Consider the following 19,848-nt stretch of genomic DNA (forward strand, 5'->3'; position numbering starts at 1 on the left):
AACATAGCAATTTATTTTTGATTATGATTGGTATGCAAATAACATAGTCAATGAAATATGCACATTTTAGTGTTCTGCAGCTGTTGTTAGTAAACATCATCATCATCATCAGCCTGACTATAAAATCCGTTCAACATCCGAATCTGACGATGCGGAACCCTCTTCCTCGCATGCGACTCTGTCTGAGTCCGAATCCGAGCTCAGCTCGTATTCTGAATCGGAATTGAGCCACCGCTCCAATGAGCAGACGAAGGTCCCGCGCGCTGAGCCATCCGAAAGTAACCGCGCGCAGGGAGGATGCGCTTTCAGTCGCCCGCACAATGGAGAGCGATGGGACGTTGCGTGATCAAGAAGACGGAGGGAGATGGAAAAAGGCTAAACAAAGTTCAAAGGGCTTTACGTTTACTGCTGCAAGCCGGAAGCGAGGGTGCGGCGAGAGAGCGAAAGCAGCAACAAGTCACTCTTTTCGGAGAGGCAACGGCACGTGCGCCTGAACTTGACACGCCGTAGCAGGCACGCCAACAGAAGAAAAATAAAAATCTTCAAACCAGCGAAGATGGCAGAACAACCCTTGAACCCATAACCACACGCGCGACGCATGATACAGCGAACACGGAGCCACCGCGCCACTCAGCAAAGAGAAAGTGGGGAGTGGCAGTCACGCCGTACTCTTCAATACATGGAGTAACACAGGTCGGGGCGAATGTACGAACTTGTAGAAAGAGTCAACAGATAGCGTGGCCAATCCAGGAGCGCCAGCTTTGCGCTATGGCGCGAAATTTTGAACGCACGATAGAGAACGTACCGGTACATCAGTGACACCGTGGGGGGGGAAGCACGATGACGTACCGGTACGTCAGTGACAGCGAAAGGGTTAAATCCTTCAATGTTAAGTTGAAGTGCAAGGGACTTGGCCTTTTGTTTCAAAAGATGGCCAGATACAGGAATACGCTGAGAGATGTTAGCATTAAGCCACATGCTCAACGCCTCTTCCAACTTTGGGTAAAGGCCTTGGCGCGCCCTCTTCTGTTCACCTGCAAAAGATTTCTCTGTTGTGCCTAAAATCTTCGCCGTATTCTTCATGTAATCCGATACCATTTGCTTGGAAACGTTGAACTCTCGGGCAACTTCAACCTGTGGGCAGCCACTCAGCACTTGTTGTATGATGGCCACCTTTTTCGCCACTGTCAGTATGGTGTATTTGCCGTGTTTCATCGTCGACATGGATTGCAAGGGCACCATTGGTGCCATTTGACGCGAAGACTTCTTGGACCCAGCAGAGTGTTAACTGGAACGCAAAAGCAAACTAATACAAGCACGAATGGCGGAACGCTGTTCGAAAGGCAACTTGACAAACAGAATGGCGATAGCGTGCCATGCACAGGGGTGGCGGAATAGGATGCAGTGATTATGATGTTGATGCGGCCTCATAATTCCAGCAAAGCCTCCAAGATTGGCATTTGCACTAAAACATCAGAGCCATGGTTCTGCAACTAAGGCAAGGCCTCAGAGATAACCATCTAGTACGTCATATCTGAGGCTATACCTAATGCCTCGTCGAGGTTGCCAGAGGTGGTAATGGCGGCAGGGTCAGTGTATGCTACGGCCACTGATGGAGTCCGGATAATTGAATGTTCTGCTGGTGGTTGTCCGAAATATCGGTCATCTTTACACATTAAGTCTATGGGGCTATTGGTGTTGCCGCGAGGCTGTCTGTATTAGCGAGCATGTCCGGCTTATCGGAGTCTGATTTATAGGTCGGCGACTGTATGCGCTACTGGCATTGACAGCACCTTGGCAAAGCCCCACGGTTTCTTAGCCTTGCCGATGACCGATAGGGGCCGCTTGTCTGAGCCGTCCATGTTCACGCACACCAACACTGGCAAGTGATGCTGGCAAATGGCAAAACTGGCAAATGATAGCAAAAGTGCAAATGATGCTGGCGAAGGCTGTTGAGAGCAAAGAATTGGCAGGTTTTTTATGTTGTTGATACACGTAGAAGCTCAAAAGGATCGTAAACTGGGATACATAGTGCAAGAACGACACAAGGATGAAGCAAGAACACGGGACGAGTGCTTCGTCCTTGTGTCGTTCTTGCGCTATGTATCCCAGCTTACGATTGAACTACCAACATGCCCAAACTTCTTCCCTGCTCAAAAGGATGTTCAATGGAATTATTTTTGTTTTCCTCGAAAAAATGCTTCACTGCATTCGTTCGGTTGCGTTTATTTACTTAGTTAAAACTGGGCTGAAAAGGCATTGAAAATGCGGAAATTAAAATGGGAAACCAAGAATACTCATCTTTTCTGCTGCAGACGTCATGTTCTCATTACGCCTTCAGCAGAAAGGATGTTCCACGTCCGCCGCCAAGGTCTCTGAGTGGTGGCGCTGGCTAACACTCCCAGGGTTCTGCAAGGAAACATAAATACCCAAGAAAGGGAACGGGGAAACAGCGCCGCAGTAGCTCAATTGGTAGAGCATCGCACGCAATAGGCAAAGGTTGTGGGACTGTTCCCCACCTGCGGCAAGTTGCTTTTTCATCCACTTTCATTTCCATTATTTTTTCATTTCTTTATTTCATTTATTAAGCACAAGTAATTTCCCATATGTTGTCCTTTGTGTCAGTGTTTGTTGGCTTTTTATGATATGACAAGGAGAGTGATGATGAATGGGGACGAAATGCGGAAACACCCGTGCACTTAGATTTAGGTGCACATTAAAGAACCCCAGGTGGTCAAAATTTCCGGAGTCCTCCACTATGGCGTGCCTCATAATCAGAAAGTGGTTTTGGCGCGTAAAACCCCTTAATTTAATTTAATTTAATTAAGGAGAGATGAAATTTGTGGATATGTCGGGGTTCCAGTAACGTTTGGTGATGATGCACAGTGGTGTTCATGTCCAGATCGCAGATATGCTAATGATATAAGTGCTGGCTTCGCACTTTATTGCCAGCCACCAGCGAGCATAGGCCTAGCGAGTGCAATGACTTGAGGCGCGTCATTGACGCTCTGAAGAAAGATTCCACTCCATGGTTCATGTGTGACAGTCGGCGTGTGCTGAAAAATCACTGTCATTATCGCTGCCACTGTGGAGCATTGTGTTTCATCCTGCCACAGCTGGAACATGCATGGAACTGTGTTGCATAGTTGCAGTACTGTTGTTGATTGCTGGTATGGGGCGTGTAGTGTTAACTTATGCAGGGTCTGTACTAGGGAGCCTTCATACACATGACTATGCCCTGTTTTAAAACAGTGCTTAGGTGCATGAGTGTATGGAGGCGGAGATGGCTTCACAACTCAATGACTTCACTTAAATACATGCCACTTTCAAACGTAGAAGATTCCTCTTGTCAAATTCAGTATTTAATGACAGTGTGTGTGTATTTGATGCAACAATATTTCAAAATAATCATTTTTGGCAGTCCCGTGACATTCATTATATCGAGATTTCACTGTAGTATAATTTTTAAATTCAAGCCATGCAGTCAAAGCAACAAAGCCACCGTATATAACATGCTGGTATGGGAGAAGTGGCCCATAAAATGTAAGAAAATGTCTGCACTGCATAATAGGGAACTAACACAGTGAAGCTATGTGTGCAGGCTTTTCAGCAACTCGGTTTTTTCATAGATCCTGTCACCTGCAAACATATGTGGGCGACTGTACACTTGCCTTCATTACTTTGATGGTCACTTGGTTACTCTTCCTCATGCTCAGAATGGCCCGAGTGACGGTTGGGCCATTAAACAGTAATGCGTACTCCTTGTGCTTTTGTCTCAGGTGAAGGTGGGCAATTGGAATTAATTGATGCACTTTATAGTTTGTCTCAGGTTCGGACATTGCTGAATTGCTTCTTCGGGGCCACGACATCTTGGGGCCATCAGCGTCTACGTCAGTGCTTGCGGGCCAACCAGGAGGGGAGGGAGGTGAAGTAACCTCACCCGAAGGTGCTGACGATGGCAGCAGTAGATCGCCTGATGAGGGCATTGTGGTGTCTGATCGTGCCCAACTTGGGACCACGGGCTCAAGTCACACGTTAGCAAAATTCCGCGAGTTCCTCCTTTTTGGGCATAAAAAGGTGAGATTCCTCAACGCTATCTATACATGTGTGTATGTGTGCAGCACAGAATTCCTGCATGGGGCAGAGACATGTGGTTGACACATGTTTACCCATTCTCTCGAGTAATCTGCTGTCTTCAGATAATGCAGTATTTTCGGTTGCAATTTTCTCAGCAACTGCGCCATTTCTTGGAATAGAAGATAAATTTTGAGGACCACGGTTTTTGTCTTGAGCTAGGCACAATACAATAGACAGATGTTACAGTGTACCCTGATAATCCGACAAAAAATGTGCGTTTTATCCGAAGTGCGCAATATGTGAAACGCCTCACTTCCGGAACTTTGGTCGCGATGTGTAACAACTTTAATGCAAACAATAAGTGACGAACGTCCAAAGTAAAAAATAAACAAAAAAGTCGCAGTTTAGCCTGAAAGGCAAAGCATTGATTGCAATAGCAAATTAAGCAAGATAAGCGTGGCAGCAGCAGCGAGTGAATTGACCTTCGTGCAGTCTCTCGCTTCAACGCAAACTAAATGTTGAAGGTGTCACGTGGTTAGTGCTGCGGGGCACGGGCACGCAGGGACGCACCAACACGTACTGTCACTTGCTTAGATGAAAAGGGCATGACCCTCCTTTATTGGGCCCGAACATACATACACAAACAGAAGTCACAGGGGGTGCCACACTCTGGTGGCAGCCTAACAAACGGGGCTGAACTGTGGCAACCTCTACAGAAAGCACAGTGCATACAAAGCTACGGGCATTGGGCGCACTTTGTCCACATCGCGGATCGCTTTCCAGATATGTTGCCCATGCAGGCGTGCACTTTGTTCATATTGCAGATTGCTTTCGAGATACGGTGGCCTCGTTGGCAAGCACTTTGTCCACATCGCAGATCGCTTTCGAGATACGGTGACCGCGCGAGCGAGCGCTTTGTCGACATTACAAATCGCTTTCAAGATAGGGGCCCGCACGGGCGCGCACTTTGTCCACATCGCAGATCGCTTTCAAGATACGGCGGCTGCACTGTAAGCATCAGCCTCCAGTGTAGAACACCCCTCTCTCTCGCCTCCCCCCCCCCCCACTTCCCCCGTGCCTCCCACGTGAAAGAAGACTGCGCATTTCCGCCCTGCCTTCTTCGCTCGCGCACGCGATATTGAGCTGTGATTGTCCACTGACCCTCACAAGTCAGTTGTCAGTCCACGTCAACACAACAAAAGTATGTTTTATATGCCCGATTTTAAAAATAGGTGCTGCTAATTTCTTCCACTGTGGCTGATAGTCTGTTGCAGCGTGATCCATTAAAAGCGAATTTGATTGCAGTAATGAAATAGGTAAAACAAACTAAGGCTGAAAAAATATGGCCCATTATGTCCGAAAGTCTGTAGTACATGGGTCCGTTGTAATGAGCGGAGACTGTATTTGCCATCAACGTTTCTTTAAAGGAGTACTAACATATCTTGGACTCCTCATTTTTGGATGCTAAGTGAAGGTATACCTTGGAAAAAACACTGACAAGCCTTTGAGTGTCCTAAATAATTGAATGTTGCAGTAAAACCTCGTTATAACTTGAAGGTGGGGGGTGCATCGTAATTACTTTGTTATAGCCATTAGTTCGTTGTAGCCACTATCCATTTCTACCCACAATTAGCAAGCAAGAGAAGATATACTCGCCACCGAATCGCACAGCAGCCCACCATGTGAAAAAAACAAAAAAAAAAAGGCTGGCGCACGGAAGAAAACAAGCGTAGAAAAAGAAAGAACAGCAAGGAATTGCTACTTTATTCACACCAAACGGCTCATCACTGATCGATCAACAGCACGCCAGCTGGCGGCTCACTTCGCAGAAGCAAAATCCTTGATAGATTTTTGCTGCGCCTTCTTGAGGCGAATGATGGCTTATTCAGCTGCAGCCACTATTTCGAGTCTGTCCTCACCATCATCGTGAGCGCCAAAGAAGTGGTGCAGCAGGTCTGCCACATCCACCTCTTGTGCGGACGTCAGTAACGTCGGGTTCGCCAACATTAGGCTCTGGGCTGTCGTCGACACATTCGTCACTGTCATTATTAGGCACCCCCGTCACCGCGCACACAATTTCTGCCTCCGTTAGCTTTTTGGTCGTCACCGCATTAGCATTGGCACTGATGTACGTGCGGAAGGTGTCGCAGTCGGGCACAATGCCGGCGTCAGTGAGAGCGTCCCACGACATCAGGGCTTGGTCGCCCGTGGCACACTCATTGGCGGCAGCACTGAGGTGTTTGCTGTAAGTGCCACTGCTGACGCCAGATGAGGCATTCCGGAAGCAATTGGCGATCGTGCTTGCCGGTACAGCCATCCAAGCAGCCTGTAGCATCTCGATCGCCATGTACAGGTCGATTGTGGTCTCACATTTCATGCTCATATTGAGCAGAATTCAGTCGATCACATGATTGCGGTAGCCCTACTTACGGTCCATGATAGATAACCCCTTGGTCGAGAGGTTGCACAACTGCAGTGCAGTTTGGCGGCAAGAAGCATAGCTCGATGTTCTTGATCACAGCGGCAATGTAGTGGGCTGCGCAGTCACCCAGGACGAGGCATATCTTCCGATGGCTGCTTGCCCAGCTACTTGTCCCACTCCTGCAGCTATTGTGCGCGAATTTGTCTGTCATCCAAGCCTTGCGGTTGGACACATAACTCACTTGGAGCTTTTGTTTGCCTTTAAAGCATCATCGTGACGCACTTCTGCCAACCATGAGGGCCGGCACCTTTTCCGATCCATTCACGTCGATACAAAGCAACACGGTCACGCGGGCCTTGCTCTGCTTACTGTCCTGGCAGCGTTCACCTTTGAGGGCCAAGGTTTTTTGCGGCAGCATCTGGTAGAACAGGGTGGTCTCATCCACATTAAACAAATCTTTGGCATCGTATATTTCTAGCAGCTGTCCAACATTTGTCTCCACCCATGCCACTGCAGCATTGCGGTTGACAAGACTGTGCTTCCCTGCTGACAGCTCTGCCAACGATGTTATGGTGCCCCTTGAAACGTTGCAGCCAGCCAACGCTCGCCAGTGGCGAGTGTGCATCATGGGGCAGGACGGTTTTGTAGCTACTCGCCACAAAACCTTCGTGCCCCATGATGCATCTGAAGTCCCTTGCTTTCCGCTGCACCAGTACTCCACTCACAGGAGTGCCGCTTGCTCTTGCATCCAAAGACCACTTGAAGGCCCGCCTTCTCTACAGCTTCGAAGGCGGGGGCTCACAGCTTCTTTCTGTCGCCTTTTATGCCACATGCGACAGCACTGGTGACAGCTTCTTTGCTGCTCAGAATTGTTGACAGCATGCTCAACGTTATGCCGAAAACATCAGCCACTTTTTTCTTCATGCCGGACTCTATAGCTTTCTGCATAGCCACCTTCTGCTCGATTGATATCATTTTGCACTTTTGTTTGCCGTTGCCGTCGTCCGTCTCCTTTCTGGCTGTGGGAACTCGCACAAACGAACCGAGAGAAACGCTGATATCCTTGATGCGCGCGCAGGCAATGACAAGCAACAACAAAGCCGCAGTCGGCGGCGCCCCACATGCGCAGTGGAAGAGTGGGTGGGTCCATGAGTTACACGGGAAAGGGGAGGCCGGGAGAGGCGCACGTCGCACGCTACAGAACATTGACCTGATGGGTATCAAAATGGTCAGGAAATGCTTGTTGTGGAAAAAAAGGTTCGTTATACCCATTACGAGCAAATTCTAGCTTCGCTAAAGTGAGATGTTCAATACACGGGCATCTATTGGAATTTCAAGGGGAATTACCATTGCTTCATTATATCTATTAGTTTGTTATATCTGTTTCGTTATAACGAGGTCTTACTGTATTGGGGGTGAGCTCCACCACTGGAAAAGCTGGTGGCATCGTCGGCGTGACGGGGTATGAGGGGTCACGTGGACACAGTGGCCGCATCAGCTGCTTCGGAAGCGCCGAAGCGAGCTGAAAATGAAAGTTTAAAGTCCCACCTGCGCTGCGGTTCTGATTAAGTGGGGAGGTTCTCGCCACAACACTGAAAAGCCCTATAATAGGTAGTGGCTGCCTTTGAAGGCATCCAATATTGTAGGCTACTGCTCGGTGCCGCAGTGCTGGACATACGCAATGGAGCTCGGTGTCAGCCTTCACATGTACCCGCAGGATAAGAAGCTGCGTGAAGCTGGGATCGCGAAATTTATAACTGGCAAGCAGCCATCGGCTACAACTCAGGTGTGCAGCAAGCACTTTTGCAAGCAAGATTTCTCATACGGCATGGAGGCTGCGATGTTCTAATGAGTAGCAGAAAGTGCGCACTGAGACACGCGCCCGCGCGTGCTGCCCGGCTAATGTCATGCAGATGTGGTCTTCGAACTTGTTGGTGCTAGATACTGGCAAGTTCACCGAAGTGGAAAGGGAGCAGTAACAAGCACACTTAAAGAAGGGCATGACATGTACTCATGCTTGTGTAGCACCAAACAATGAAATGTACTGGATTAATAAAGAAGCAGCTGGTAATTGTTCCCTGAGAAGACCGATAAACATACAGTGCAGCACAACTTGAGAAATAATGATATTAAAATGTCCAGTGCTTAAAAAAAAAAAGAAGATTGAATCATCACTATGGGTTGTCACAAGTCGCCGCCGTAGGTGTTGAAGTCTCTAGTTATAAAAGAAATTATTTTTGAACACCTCTAATAGTGTCCATGCGGCAATGGTTGCTTGTGTACTGTCAAATGGTCATATGCTGTGACCTAAAGCTCGCGTCACGGTGCGACAGTGCGCTCGCAACGAAAGCGAAACATTATGCACCGACATTTGCATGTAGACACGCAGTCGGTCACTGCATTGAGGCTTCATTCTGCAAAGCTCCATTTGGTTATACAGACAGCCCATTACAAGAGCATGTTTCACATACCGTATTTACTCGCATAATGATCGCACTCGCGTAATGATCGCACCCCTAAAATTTGTCGTCAAAATTCGATTTTTTTTATTTCCCGCGTAATGATCGCACCCCGAACTTGCCGCAGCGATATGTCGTGTGCTAAGTCTAGCGAATAATGATCGCGCTTACCACCTGTCGAATGCTACGCGAACGACTCTTCAAGACAAGCCAAGCGGCCTGCACGCACTAAACATTCTTAAGTAGATGCCTCATTTCATTACTTTCATCACTTTCCGCACTTCCATGACAAAATGAGGTACAACCAAACTTGCCTTTATTATGGGTTGGCTTTATAATGGCTGATGTCAACAAAAACAATAAAGGCGCATTTCGATTATTTTCATCTGCTTTTGCACTCGTGAGCACGCAACAAATCGCGCGCGGCAATGATAGTAGCCACGTTTACTCTGATAAGTTAAAAGTGTACCCTATTCATACGCCGACGCTTGTAACACAGCTAAGATATTCGCCCACCCTTAGCGGAAAGTAGTGAAGACAGATGCCGCAGTTTCCGCAGCATGCCCGTCATGTGTTTCTGTCACTGGCAGCTAAGCGCGCCCACCTATTTCTGTCCCCTCAAAGTGGACATGGCTACGTTATTGCCGCAAACTTGCCGATATTAACGATATTATTCATCACTAATACGGAAGAAACTGTTTCAATGCACGCAATGTACTCACGAGAAGAAAAAAAAAATCGCGTTCGCCTCGCTCCGCGAGCCGCCATTTTTGTTTTGGTGTCCCGCACCCGCAATCTCGCATCCCGCAGCAAACGCGGACGAAAAAAAAAAAAATTTTTTTTCCCGGGAAATTTAACCCGCGTAATGATCGCACCCCTGAATTTGCTTCAATTTTTCTGACAAAAAAAGTGCGATCATTATGCGAGTAAATACGGTAGTTCGGTCTGAGCGATTGCCTACCTTTCACGCAAGAAACCGGTTTTGGGGACTCCATCATGGCGACTGCGCCCAGTGGGCGTTGACTGTGTATATTCGGTAACCATTCTGTTTTTTCTGTTTGCCCAAGATTATTTTGACAGAAATGCCCAGGAGGGCTCCTGCATAATGTTCTTATTGAGCGCCGACAGCCAAACCTGTGAGGAGCACGCTGCGTTATCCCTCATACTACGCAAGCGAGATGCTTCTGACATATGGTGACTCCGTAAGTCCTCGCCTCCAATAGCTTTTCCACAACCAGTTTTGATTTCATTTGTACTGCCATGACGTAGACAGTGGTCCCGTGGGAGTGGGAAATTGGAACATTTTGGCACTCGCTCTGGCTTGCTCGGTCGCCTTCTATGCTGTTACTCGTTGCGAGGACCAATTTTGGACATGGATTGCTTTCACTACCTGCCAGCAACTAAAGAAAATACAGTAGAACCTCGTCCCTGTGTTTAGAAGAAAGAAGTGCAAGAAAAAAAATGTATAATCTAGACTCACTAAAAAATTTTGTAGATGCGACTGTAGTTGACATCTACATAATGCGAGGCGTTTCACAACTTGTTGCACCTCAAGACGCCGACGTGTGCCAAGCATTGTGAGGTTCGAGCGGCCCGAGACGCGGGTTGTCATTTTTGAGGCATCGGCACACTTACGTTCTTGCTCCTCAAATTTGACCCGAGTCAGCAGCTGCTTCGGGTGGGGAATTTTGGCAGGAAGGTTTGGTGCCCCCAAAATTTTTCGCCACCCCCACCCTCCCCCAACATTACTCCTCACACACGTTCCTATAGCGCTGTCTAATCAATTTTGAGTTTTGCAGCTATTCGGTGGTCAACTTTTTGCTGCCTTTTTGACTCCTTTAGGATGGTAGTAGTTATCGGCATCTCCTGGGGTGTGAAGGCCAGTTTCCTCATCGATTCGGTGCCCGCGCAATTAACTCGAGATGCATTCAGTTGTCACCGTCTATTCAACAGTCACGCGCATCATTGTTGCTTCGATAGTTCATCCTTCTATTGCAACGGTCACGCGCATGGATGTTGCTTCTCTCGCACACCTCTTTGGCCTCTGCTTCTTTGTGTAGAGTGATTCAGGGACCAGGAAAGAGTTTCAGTCAGCTGGTCTGTATGCTCGTGAAAGGAACTGCGGCCAGAGAGAATGCTAGTTGCATTTAACTTTCCTTTTGCTTCATTATTTCCTCGAGTGACGGCTCGCCACGACATTCGCAGATCCTCTGAACCATATACTTGCAACATGGGTTAGCTAAGGTAGAAAATAAAATCATGCGAAACAGCGTCCATCATCAAACCCTGCAATAACCGTTAAACCCATAAACAATATGAATGTCACCCGGTAACCCTTGTCTGGGTTCTCCCTAACTGTACGGTACTTTTCGTGCAAAATTCGCAACTGCAAACAAGACTCGCAAGGAGTTGAGAAATTAAGCGATCTACTAAGGGAGGGAGCTGAGGCAACAGCCAAACACGAAGGTGAACCGAAAATTAACAAATTTAACCGTAGTTTGTGAAAATATCTATAGATCAAGATCTTTTTATTTAAGAAGAAAGTAGAGAAAATGGCCGCCTGAAGTGGAGAATGATTTCGTGTGTCTTGAATGACGCTTCTACAGTTGTCAGTCAAGCCACCTGATGTAGCCACTTCTCTGCTGTGCATATGTGGGTGTTTTTATAAACTTCCACGGTGGGTGCAGTACTTCTATACTCCATTTCATACATCAGATGCAACGCTGTGGAAGCTACGCAAGAAGTCTGGTCACAAAAATTTATCACTCCGCGCAGTCCCATCTATGCTTCGCTGCGCACCAGGGGGCGTTTGCTCGCGCGAGCGAGCATGCATGTGAGGCTGCCGCGACGGGCAACGAAAAGAAACAACAAAAAGCAAATTAATTTAAAACAATGTGTTAGCAGCTGTAAGAGTACATGGTTTGTTTGTTTCTAAGAGTAAATTTTTTTTTTCATTCAAAACAGCTTATATAAAAAAAATTTTCACAAATATCGGGTAAGAAACACCAAGCTACTTCTAAGTGCGAATGCAGCCACTGCAAAAAGTATCCTTAGACTCCACAGCGCTGCACCTGATATATGAAACGGAGTATGGACGACCGCACGCCAAGTTTCATCCTAAACGCCAGTGCTCGTTTCTCCCCTGGCGGAACGATTTCATCTCCAACGGGTGTAGGTTTCCGCCTCCGCTTCCCGTAGCGGTAGCGCCCACGTTCAGTTCGCTCTGCGCGCGAAACGTCTGTTTGCGACGGCGCCTCTTCGGATGACCGAAAATTATTATTGTGTTGTTAACTGTCACGCCAGCAATGTAAACACGAAAGGGTTGATGCCACCAGTGAAATTCTGCCAATTCACAAGAAAATGGTACGAAAAAAGTAGACGACAGACAAGGATTACTGCGGTGCGCCGAGCGAAGTAAACAACTGGCAAACGAAGCGAGCTCGTTCATTGATGGCTCCTGAGTGTGAGGGTTTTTATATGTAACTCACATGAATTTAATAATTACTCGGTACATAATTCTTTTATTCATATAAAAACTTTAAGTTGTTCGACGAGCGCTTGTCCTGTCTTCTTTCTTGTGTTTCGTTTGTGTGTACGCTGCCCAAGAATGGAAACCACTTCTGTTGTATGCACTAGCAGTGGCCGAAGTTCACACGTGCCGAGAAATTGAATATGTGCACGATGCATTGAACATGACCGGAGTTCATTCCTGCATCACCACTGCACCGATCGATCGAGTTACTGGACGATACACGCCCGCATCTTGGTTGCGCCGGCATTGCTGAAGCAGGAATGATTACTAATACTTTCAACATCCGTCTCTTGAGCACTGTTAAAAAATGGCCAAGCTGTCTACATTGCTGCCTTAATATTAGATTATTAGAACATGCCAATTCCTTAGATGATTCTAGAGGACAGCATCTTCCTAAGCATTGCAAGACCTGCAGGCATGACGGCAATGTTTGTACCCCACTTTTCGGCCGGACTAAGATTGTCGGACGCGCAAGGGATAAGAAAGAGCGTGAAGTAATCGAAGCTTTAGAAATCGCGAGATTAGGGCCAGATAAATGTGTTAGTGAGGCTTCCATACATTTGTACCGCAAGGAGTTGGCGTTTCTAGGCTCGACTACATGATAGCGGCATTGGTCTTTGTGGTTGGTGCGCATGCGTTCTGTTGTTGGTAGGTAAGAGGCGTTGGAGCATTAAACCAGTTGTTAGTCTGCGCCTGTGTCGTGTGGTTCTTTCTCTGTCTTGTCCTTTTTTGCGCAGCTTTTCTTTGTTCCCATAACACTCAACAATGATAACTATGGTGGTCGAACACAATGAAACAAACAGATACGGTTAAAGGAATGTTTTAGGTTAAGACAATGAACTGGAAGTTATTTTTCTCGACAATCATTCACTACACCAGGCAGACCCTGCTCGCCGGCGGGGAATTGGACACGTCACTCTCGGAACTTCAGTTAGTATCTCGTCATGTCCCCAGCGGCAACGATGACAGCGCCCATCCTGGAAGGCAGTGAAGTGTAGAGTGACTTGATCAGGGATGTGTTCATTCACAGCACGTCTCAGTTGCTGACGATGGTGGATCGAAGCCTATCCTCGGGCGACTGATGGAGGGGATGGTGCGCCAGCGATGCTTTCAACAAGGCCCAGACATTTTAAATGATGTTGGTGCCTGGGGATCGAGGCGGCCACTCCAAGAGAGTGACTGCGTGCTCTTCCAGCAGTTCTTGCACAACACGAACCGTGTGGATCGGTGACCTATCGCGTTAGAATATATAGTTGCCTTCCAGAAAAGGGCCATCAAGAATGTATGGAACCAGTTCGTCGTCTATTACTGCACCTGCACCTTTCAGCGATGAACTTACCTTCGAGGCGTATCAGTGGGCATCGCACAATGCTTAGTAAAAAATACCGGCTCATTTCACGCAGTAACGATGAGATCGGCGCCCTGCAACTGACAGTAGAACGTTTCCTGACAATGCGGCCAGCGCGCACCGTCGTAGCAGACGATGCCGCCCCTCGAGAAGATACTGCCCCTCGAGCACCTGCGCGAGCTGCTGCCGCCGCCTGACTCATGTGCTCGCCGCATCGCGATGCCATGCGCTCCGAGTTTTCCCCTAAATGTGAAACAGACTGTATACCGCCCTTCGAAGGAAATGTCCACGCGCACACATGTAGGCACACACCGAGCGCGGCACGAAACGTGCCCAAACACGCGCAGTACAGGGGGCAATCAAGGCGGTGCGAACGATGGGAGAGGGGTACCACCTGCTAATAGAATTTTGCTTCGCATACTGCGCTCTCAACGCCGGCGCAGCAGCGCCGCTTTTGGTGCCGTTCTTGTCCATAGAACCGCAGCGTCCTGCACTCTGCGCGGTTGTATGGGACTGGCAGCCACACACCATTATGCAACTTCCCAAATAACAATACAAATCAGTTTTGACACTTGGTAGAGCGGCAAACGAGAGCTTTAAAAAAAAAAAAACAGCTGTGATTGTTCTGCAGATATATATTTCTTTATAATTCTTCTGGAGCAAATTCAAAAAACACTACTAGAAATCTTTATTTTACATTTTCCCTAGTTTCCCCACAGGGGCGTCTGCATCAGCAGGCATTTGGTGTGTTGCGACACCACGTACCCGAGCACACGAGGGTTGGAACTTCCCACGTGTAGCCATGCGCAGCTTAGCCGTGTCTGGGGAAAGGGGGATATTAGGCAAGGTATTCGGACGTTTAAGGCGCCCCGGGCAGAGGCAACACACCTCTTTGGCCTCTGCTTCACACAGACGGCACCCCCGGACTGACCCACCTGGGGGAAATCGGCAGTCGCTTTTTCCTGTCCCCCTCTTCAATTTTTCTTTCTCTCTTTATTTCAATCTTTCCAGTCTTCTACTCACATATTCTTACTTCCGAATTTCTGGGCGGCAAGGGTTAACCGTGTGTAATATATTCAGCCTTGGGTATATACATTAGGTTATAGTGGTGGTGTATAGCTAGCACCTGCAAGTATCCTCCAAACCTTGTAGCGTCCCCTTGTTGGGCTCGGTGGTGGGTGGCTACCACTGCCACCGAATTTCGAAACCATCCAATCAATGGCAAAAGCATTCCCGCGACTTTCAGATCGGCCTCTGAAAAGAGGTCGCACCGATGCACTTTTTCAGTTCACCCTCCGAACCAACCTTGACAACTTCCCACATTACCATGTCTTGCATAGTGAAGAAACAAGTATGCATAAGCTATCCCCTTTCTTGGTGGCAAAATGCCTCGTAGAAAAAAAATGGTAAAGAATGTAAAGCCTCGAAAATGACCAGCAGAGACCTGCTAATAGAACTCAGAAACAAACAAGTGCAAAATCTGTCCGAACTCACCAGTATTGGTGAAATCTGTCACGATTTCCCCCCATCATTCCCTAAACACCTGCAGAGGTGTTATCTCGGAGGAACATTTTCTCAACTTGAGTGACGAGGAACTCCTCGAGGGGTTTCGAGAACAAAATGTTATCAAAGTTCAAAGAATTACAATCCGAAGAAACTATGAAACAACTCCCCACTAAACATGTGATTCCTACATTTGGTACCAGCAATCTCCCCACCTCTCTCGACGCAGGAAATCTAAAGATCAATGTGAGGCCATACATACCGAACCCAAGGTGGCGTTTCCAGTGACTGAGGTTCGGCCATGCATCACAATCATGTAGAGGCAAAGAAACATGCGCGAAATGCAGTGCCAACGACCATCCGTCTGAAAACTGTAGCACTTCCCCACACTGTGTAAACTGCAAAGGGGATCATCCAGCATATTCACGATTATGTCCCTGTTGGACGAAGGAGAAGGATGTGATTGCCCTAACAGTAAAAGACATTTCATTTTTCGAAGCGAGGAAGAAGCTCTTACTCAGTCTTACCTCAAACAACTTATGCCAATGTGACGCGTCAGGGGGCAGCACCACATCTGTCTCTGGAGTCTACGGGGGTCACAGTCAGTGGTCCCGTAGCAACCGCATCCGCCCCCATTGTGGCAGCAGCTAGTGCTGCTCCACCATCATCCAAGACGGCCTTGCAGGCAGCTGTTTCACAGGTCCCAAGACTAAACCGAACGCCAAGGCCTGAGACGTGTGTCACTGCACCTGGCCCTTGACCATCCAGTGCCTCAGAGAAGGCGATGGAGGTCAGTGCAAAAACCCCGGCGTCATCGACACCAAAGGAACGCTGTTCCTTTGGCATCGATGGACGGTAACCTGATGGACGGTAACCTGAATGGTTACCATCCATCAAACATGTCTTATTCCCTATCTCATGCCACCTTTAATTTTTAAGTTTACACACATCATTACATTTTTCTTTTCACAACCATGGCTTTCATTGTACACTGGAATTGCAGAGGCCTTATTTATACACAATATAGGTGACATCAAAGACATCATCAGCACCTTTTCGCCAGTTGCACTGTGTCTTCAGGAAACGAATCTCGGTTAGAAAAATAGTCAAATTCTCAAAAGTTACGCCATTGTCCGAAGGGACCGTGACTATTCCAGCCGCTTGTCAGAAGGAGTTGCTATAGTCGTTCGGGGCGGCACTCCTACATTAAATGTCCAATTGAGTACATCTTTCGAGGTCGTAACAGTCACCATTCTGTCTCACAAAACCATCACCATTTGTTCACTGTATATTCCACCCCACGCCCATTTTACTACTAAACACTTAGAAAATTTAACAGGTCAGTTACCGGAGCCATTTGTTTTGGTAGGGGATTTTAATGCGCACTTTACTGTTTGGGGCAGGGTCAAAACTGACCAAAGAGGGCAGCTGGTTGAAGATTTTATTCTGTCTAATGACACGGGTGCACCAACCTACTTCTCACCGACTTCCCGCACTTTTGGTTGTTTGGATTTAGCTTTTTGCCTACCATCTCTTTTTAATGATCTTAAATGGGAAGCCCTCAACACTTCATATGGTAGCGATCACTTACCCGCAGTCATCAAACTCCTCTCATCACCACAAACCTCAGTAACTAGGCCATGCCGGCGGAAATTACAGCTTGCTGACTGGCCGGTTTTTATAGACGACACGAAACTGCAAGTTGTCTTTTCGCCAAAGCTAAGTGTTGACGAACTGAAAAAAAAAAAAAGAAAATCACTGAGGTTATGTGGTGATGTAGAAACTAACCCTGGCCACACACAGAAAGAACTCTATGGAGAAATGCTAAAGGGCCAAGCCAAGCTTCATGATGAGGTTCTTGAACTCAAGCAGTTTACTGAGAAATAACCTTTCTGAGCCTGTGTTATTGTCGCTTTTTTCGTTGCTGTTTCTTGTATTTGTATCGACCACCCTGCTTGGACCATGAGTGCGCAGTATTGTATAAATAAATAAAATAAATAATCTCAGCGATAGAAAAGGCAATATCCCACCCAGTCATCCGGTACTGTGCGCAAAAAGCTAAATCCCTGGTGGACAGGCAAGTGTACTGAAGCCGAAAAAGAACAAAATAAGGCCTGGGGAATCCTACGGAGGTACCCCACTTGTAGCAATCTTTTAAATTTCAAACAGGCCAAAGCCAAAGCACGATTTATTCGAAGAAAGGCAGAGAAATCATCATGGCAAATATACATATCTTCAATCAGTAGTACAGTCACATCAAAACGAATGTGGGACCAGGTGAGGAAATAAAGGAGAGTGCTCATCATACATAATACCACTATTTACATGTCCAGGCACACACACAACACCACAGGACCAGGCCGACTTATTACGCGAACACTTTTACGTTTCCAGCTCAGCAAACTACTCAAATGCATTCTTAAAATATAAAGACTCGGCTGAGACACAGAGACTGCCCACTACAGAGGCTTCAAAGGAACTTTATAATAACGTCCTCAGAGTACAAGAATTGAACAGAGTTCTCTCTGCCGGTAAAAAAAAAACGGCAACAGGTCTTGACCGTGTCCACTACACAATGCTGGCACAGCACACCTATCTGAAGCATCGGTAGAGGTACTTCTTAAATTTTTCAATAAGATATGGTAGTCGGGGGTAATGCCTACAGATTGGAAAAATGCAGTAGTAGTGGCTTTTCTGAAATCAGGTAAACCCGCAACATCCCCAAGCAGTTACAGACCCATTGCACTAGCAAGTTGTCTAGCCAAGTCGTACGAAAGTATCATAAACATAAGACTCTCATTCATCCTTGAATCAAGAAGCCTAATAGACATGCACCAGTGTGGATTAAAAAGGGCTGCTCAACAACCGATCACCTTGTACGACTAGAACATGAATATGTAACACGTTTCTACACAAACAACACTGTCTTGCAGTTTTCTTAATTGGGAAAAAGCATATGATATCACATGGCGATATGGAATTTTGAGAGACCTGGCTGACTTGGGAATTTGTGGCAAAATGCTAAATTGTCTATGTGATTTCATTTCAGATAGAACGTATCAAGTTTGTCTGGGCACAATACTTTCATGGACATATACACAAGAAAATGGCATTATACAAGGTTGCATTCTGAGCACAACACTCTTCGTAGTCAAAATGAACTCTGTTAATAAGATCATCCCATCATCTGTTATGCACTCAGTATATGTCAACGATTTACAAGTGGCTTGCCGCACCTCAAACTTACCCACTTGTGAAAGACAACTGCAAATAATGATAAGTAATCTTACACAATGGGCTGACAAAAATGGTTTCCAGTGTTCAACACACAAAACTGTTGCAGTTCTCTTCTCCCAGAAGCGAGGGTTACACTGCAGTCCTGTTCTCACATTGTATGGTACAGTGAAACCTCGTTAAACCGTAGTTGGCCGGATCTCGGAAAACGTACGTACTAAACAGTCGTACTGTTTAACCGAATTAGCATGAGATCGCCCACTTACCTGTTGAAAATGGAACTCAAAGAGAGTGCGATGAAAGGGGAAAAAAAACATGCAGTATTTATACACTTTGCGCGACAAAAGTGTTATTTTCGTTTGATGCTGCGGCGGCCTAGCACCACGACAGCGGCCTCAAACTTACTGAAGCTGCGTGCCAGCTTTTCAGCCAGCCCCCTCTTCTCGGCAAACACTGGCATGGCAGATTCCTCGTTGGCGTTACGTATTCTCCAGGCACGCGCGCAGTAGTGCTGCAAAAGTCCTGGGGCGGCTTTTTCGTTGCTGGGTGCTATTCTCATTGTGACGATTGCATTCATGAGGCTGACGAAAACGCGCAGCTTCTGCCACTGTCGGGCCTGAATCGCCCGTGCTGTCACTTTTCATGTCGTCCTCATCACTGTTGCTAGTCAACACTTCGGCAACAACAGAGGCAACGATGGCAAAAGGTCGAACCTCGTAGCCGACATCTCTTCGCAGTTGCAGCAGCGCTGCCGAGCAGCTTCTTCGCATTCGAAATGCCACACGCCGTAGTCAACAGCAGATCCCTGTTGCGTGCAAGCGCCGACTTCTCCGTGTCACGTTCGATAGAACAGACGATGTCTAATTTTTCTTCTATGCTGAGCACTTGGCATCTTTTTTTTGGTCCTCGCTTGCACGACGCCACAACGCTCACAGGCATCTCTCTGGCACGGCGCCGAAATGATGTTGATGTTGATGTGGCTTCACACGCAAACGCGCAGGGTGCTTGAAAGCTGTTCCGATCTCTGGGGCTTGTAGTTCTGCCGGGCCGCTCGATGGAGACGACGCACCGCCGTGTTTGCACGACGAAAAGTGGAAGCGCTGCGTTTTAACCGATGCGTACGCAATAAGCTGGTACGGTTTATGCGGATACAAAACACATCATGTTCAGTGGCCGCTGAGTCGGGGATTTGACTTTACTACTTCTAAAGAGAAACTACTGTTTAAGTGGGTACGGTTTAACGAGGTTTTACTGGTACAACGCTGCCGGTCAA

General features: G+C 47.3%; 1 protein-coding gene across 11 annotated transcripts in view; it reads left to right on the forward strand.

Annotated features, from left to right (window-relative positions):
- The window catches only part of LOC139052300 (protein transport protein Sec16B-like), a 492,173-nt gene that overhangs the window by 234,703 nt on the left and 237,622 nt on the right, over window positions 1-19,848 (forward strand). For all 11 annotated transcript variants that reach the window (XR_011509833.1, XM_070529379.1, XM_070529385.1 and 8 more), the window contains one exon: window positions 3,820-4,077. Coding sequence is in view for 10 of the 11 variants with exons in the window: in XM_070529379.1 (XP_070385480.1) it covers window positions 3,820-4,077 (258 nt within the window). In the remaining variant the exon portion in view is untranslated. The remainder of the gene's footprint in view (window positions 1-3,819; window positions 4,078-19,848) is intronic.

Source organism: Dermacentor albipictus, unplaced genomic scaffold (genome assembly GCF_038994185.2).
Source record: "Dermacentor albipictus isolate Rhodes 1998 colony unplaced genomic scaffold, USDA_Dalb.pri_finalv2 scaffold_21, whole genome shotgun sequence".
Classification (NCBI taxonomy): Eukaryota; Metazoa; Arthropoda; class Arachnida; order Ixodida; family Ixodidae; genus Dermacentor; species Dermacentor albipictus.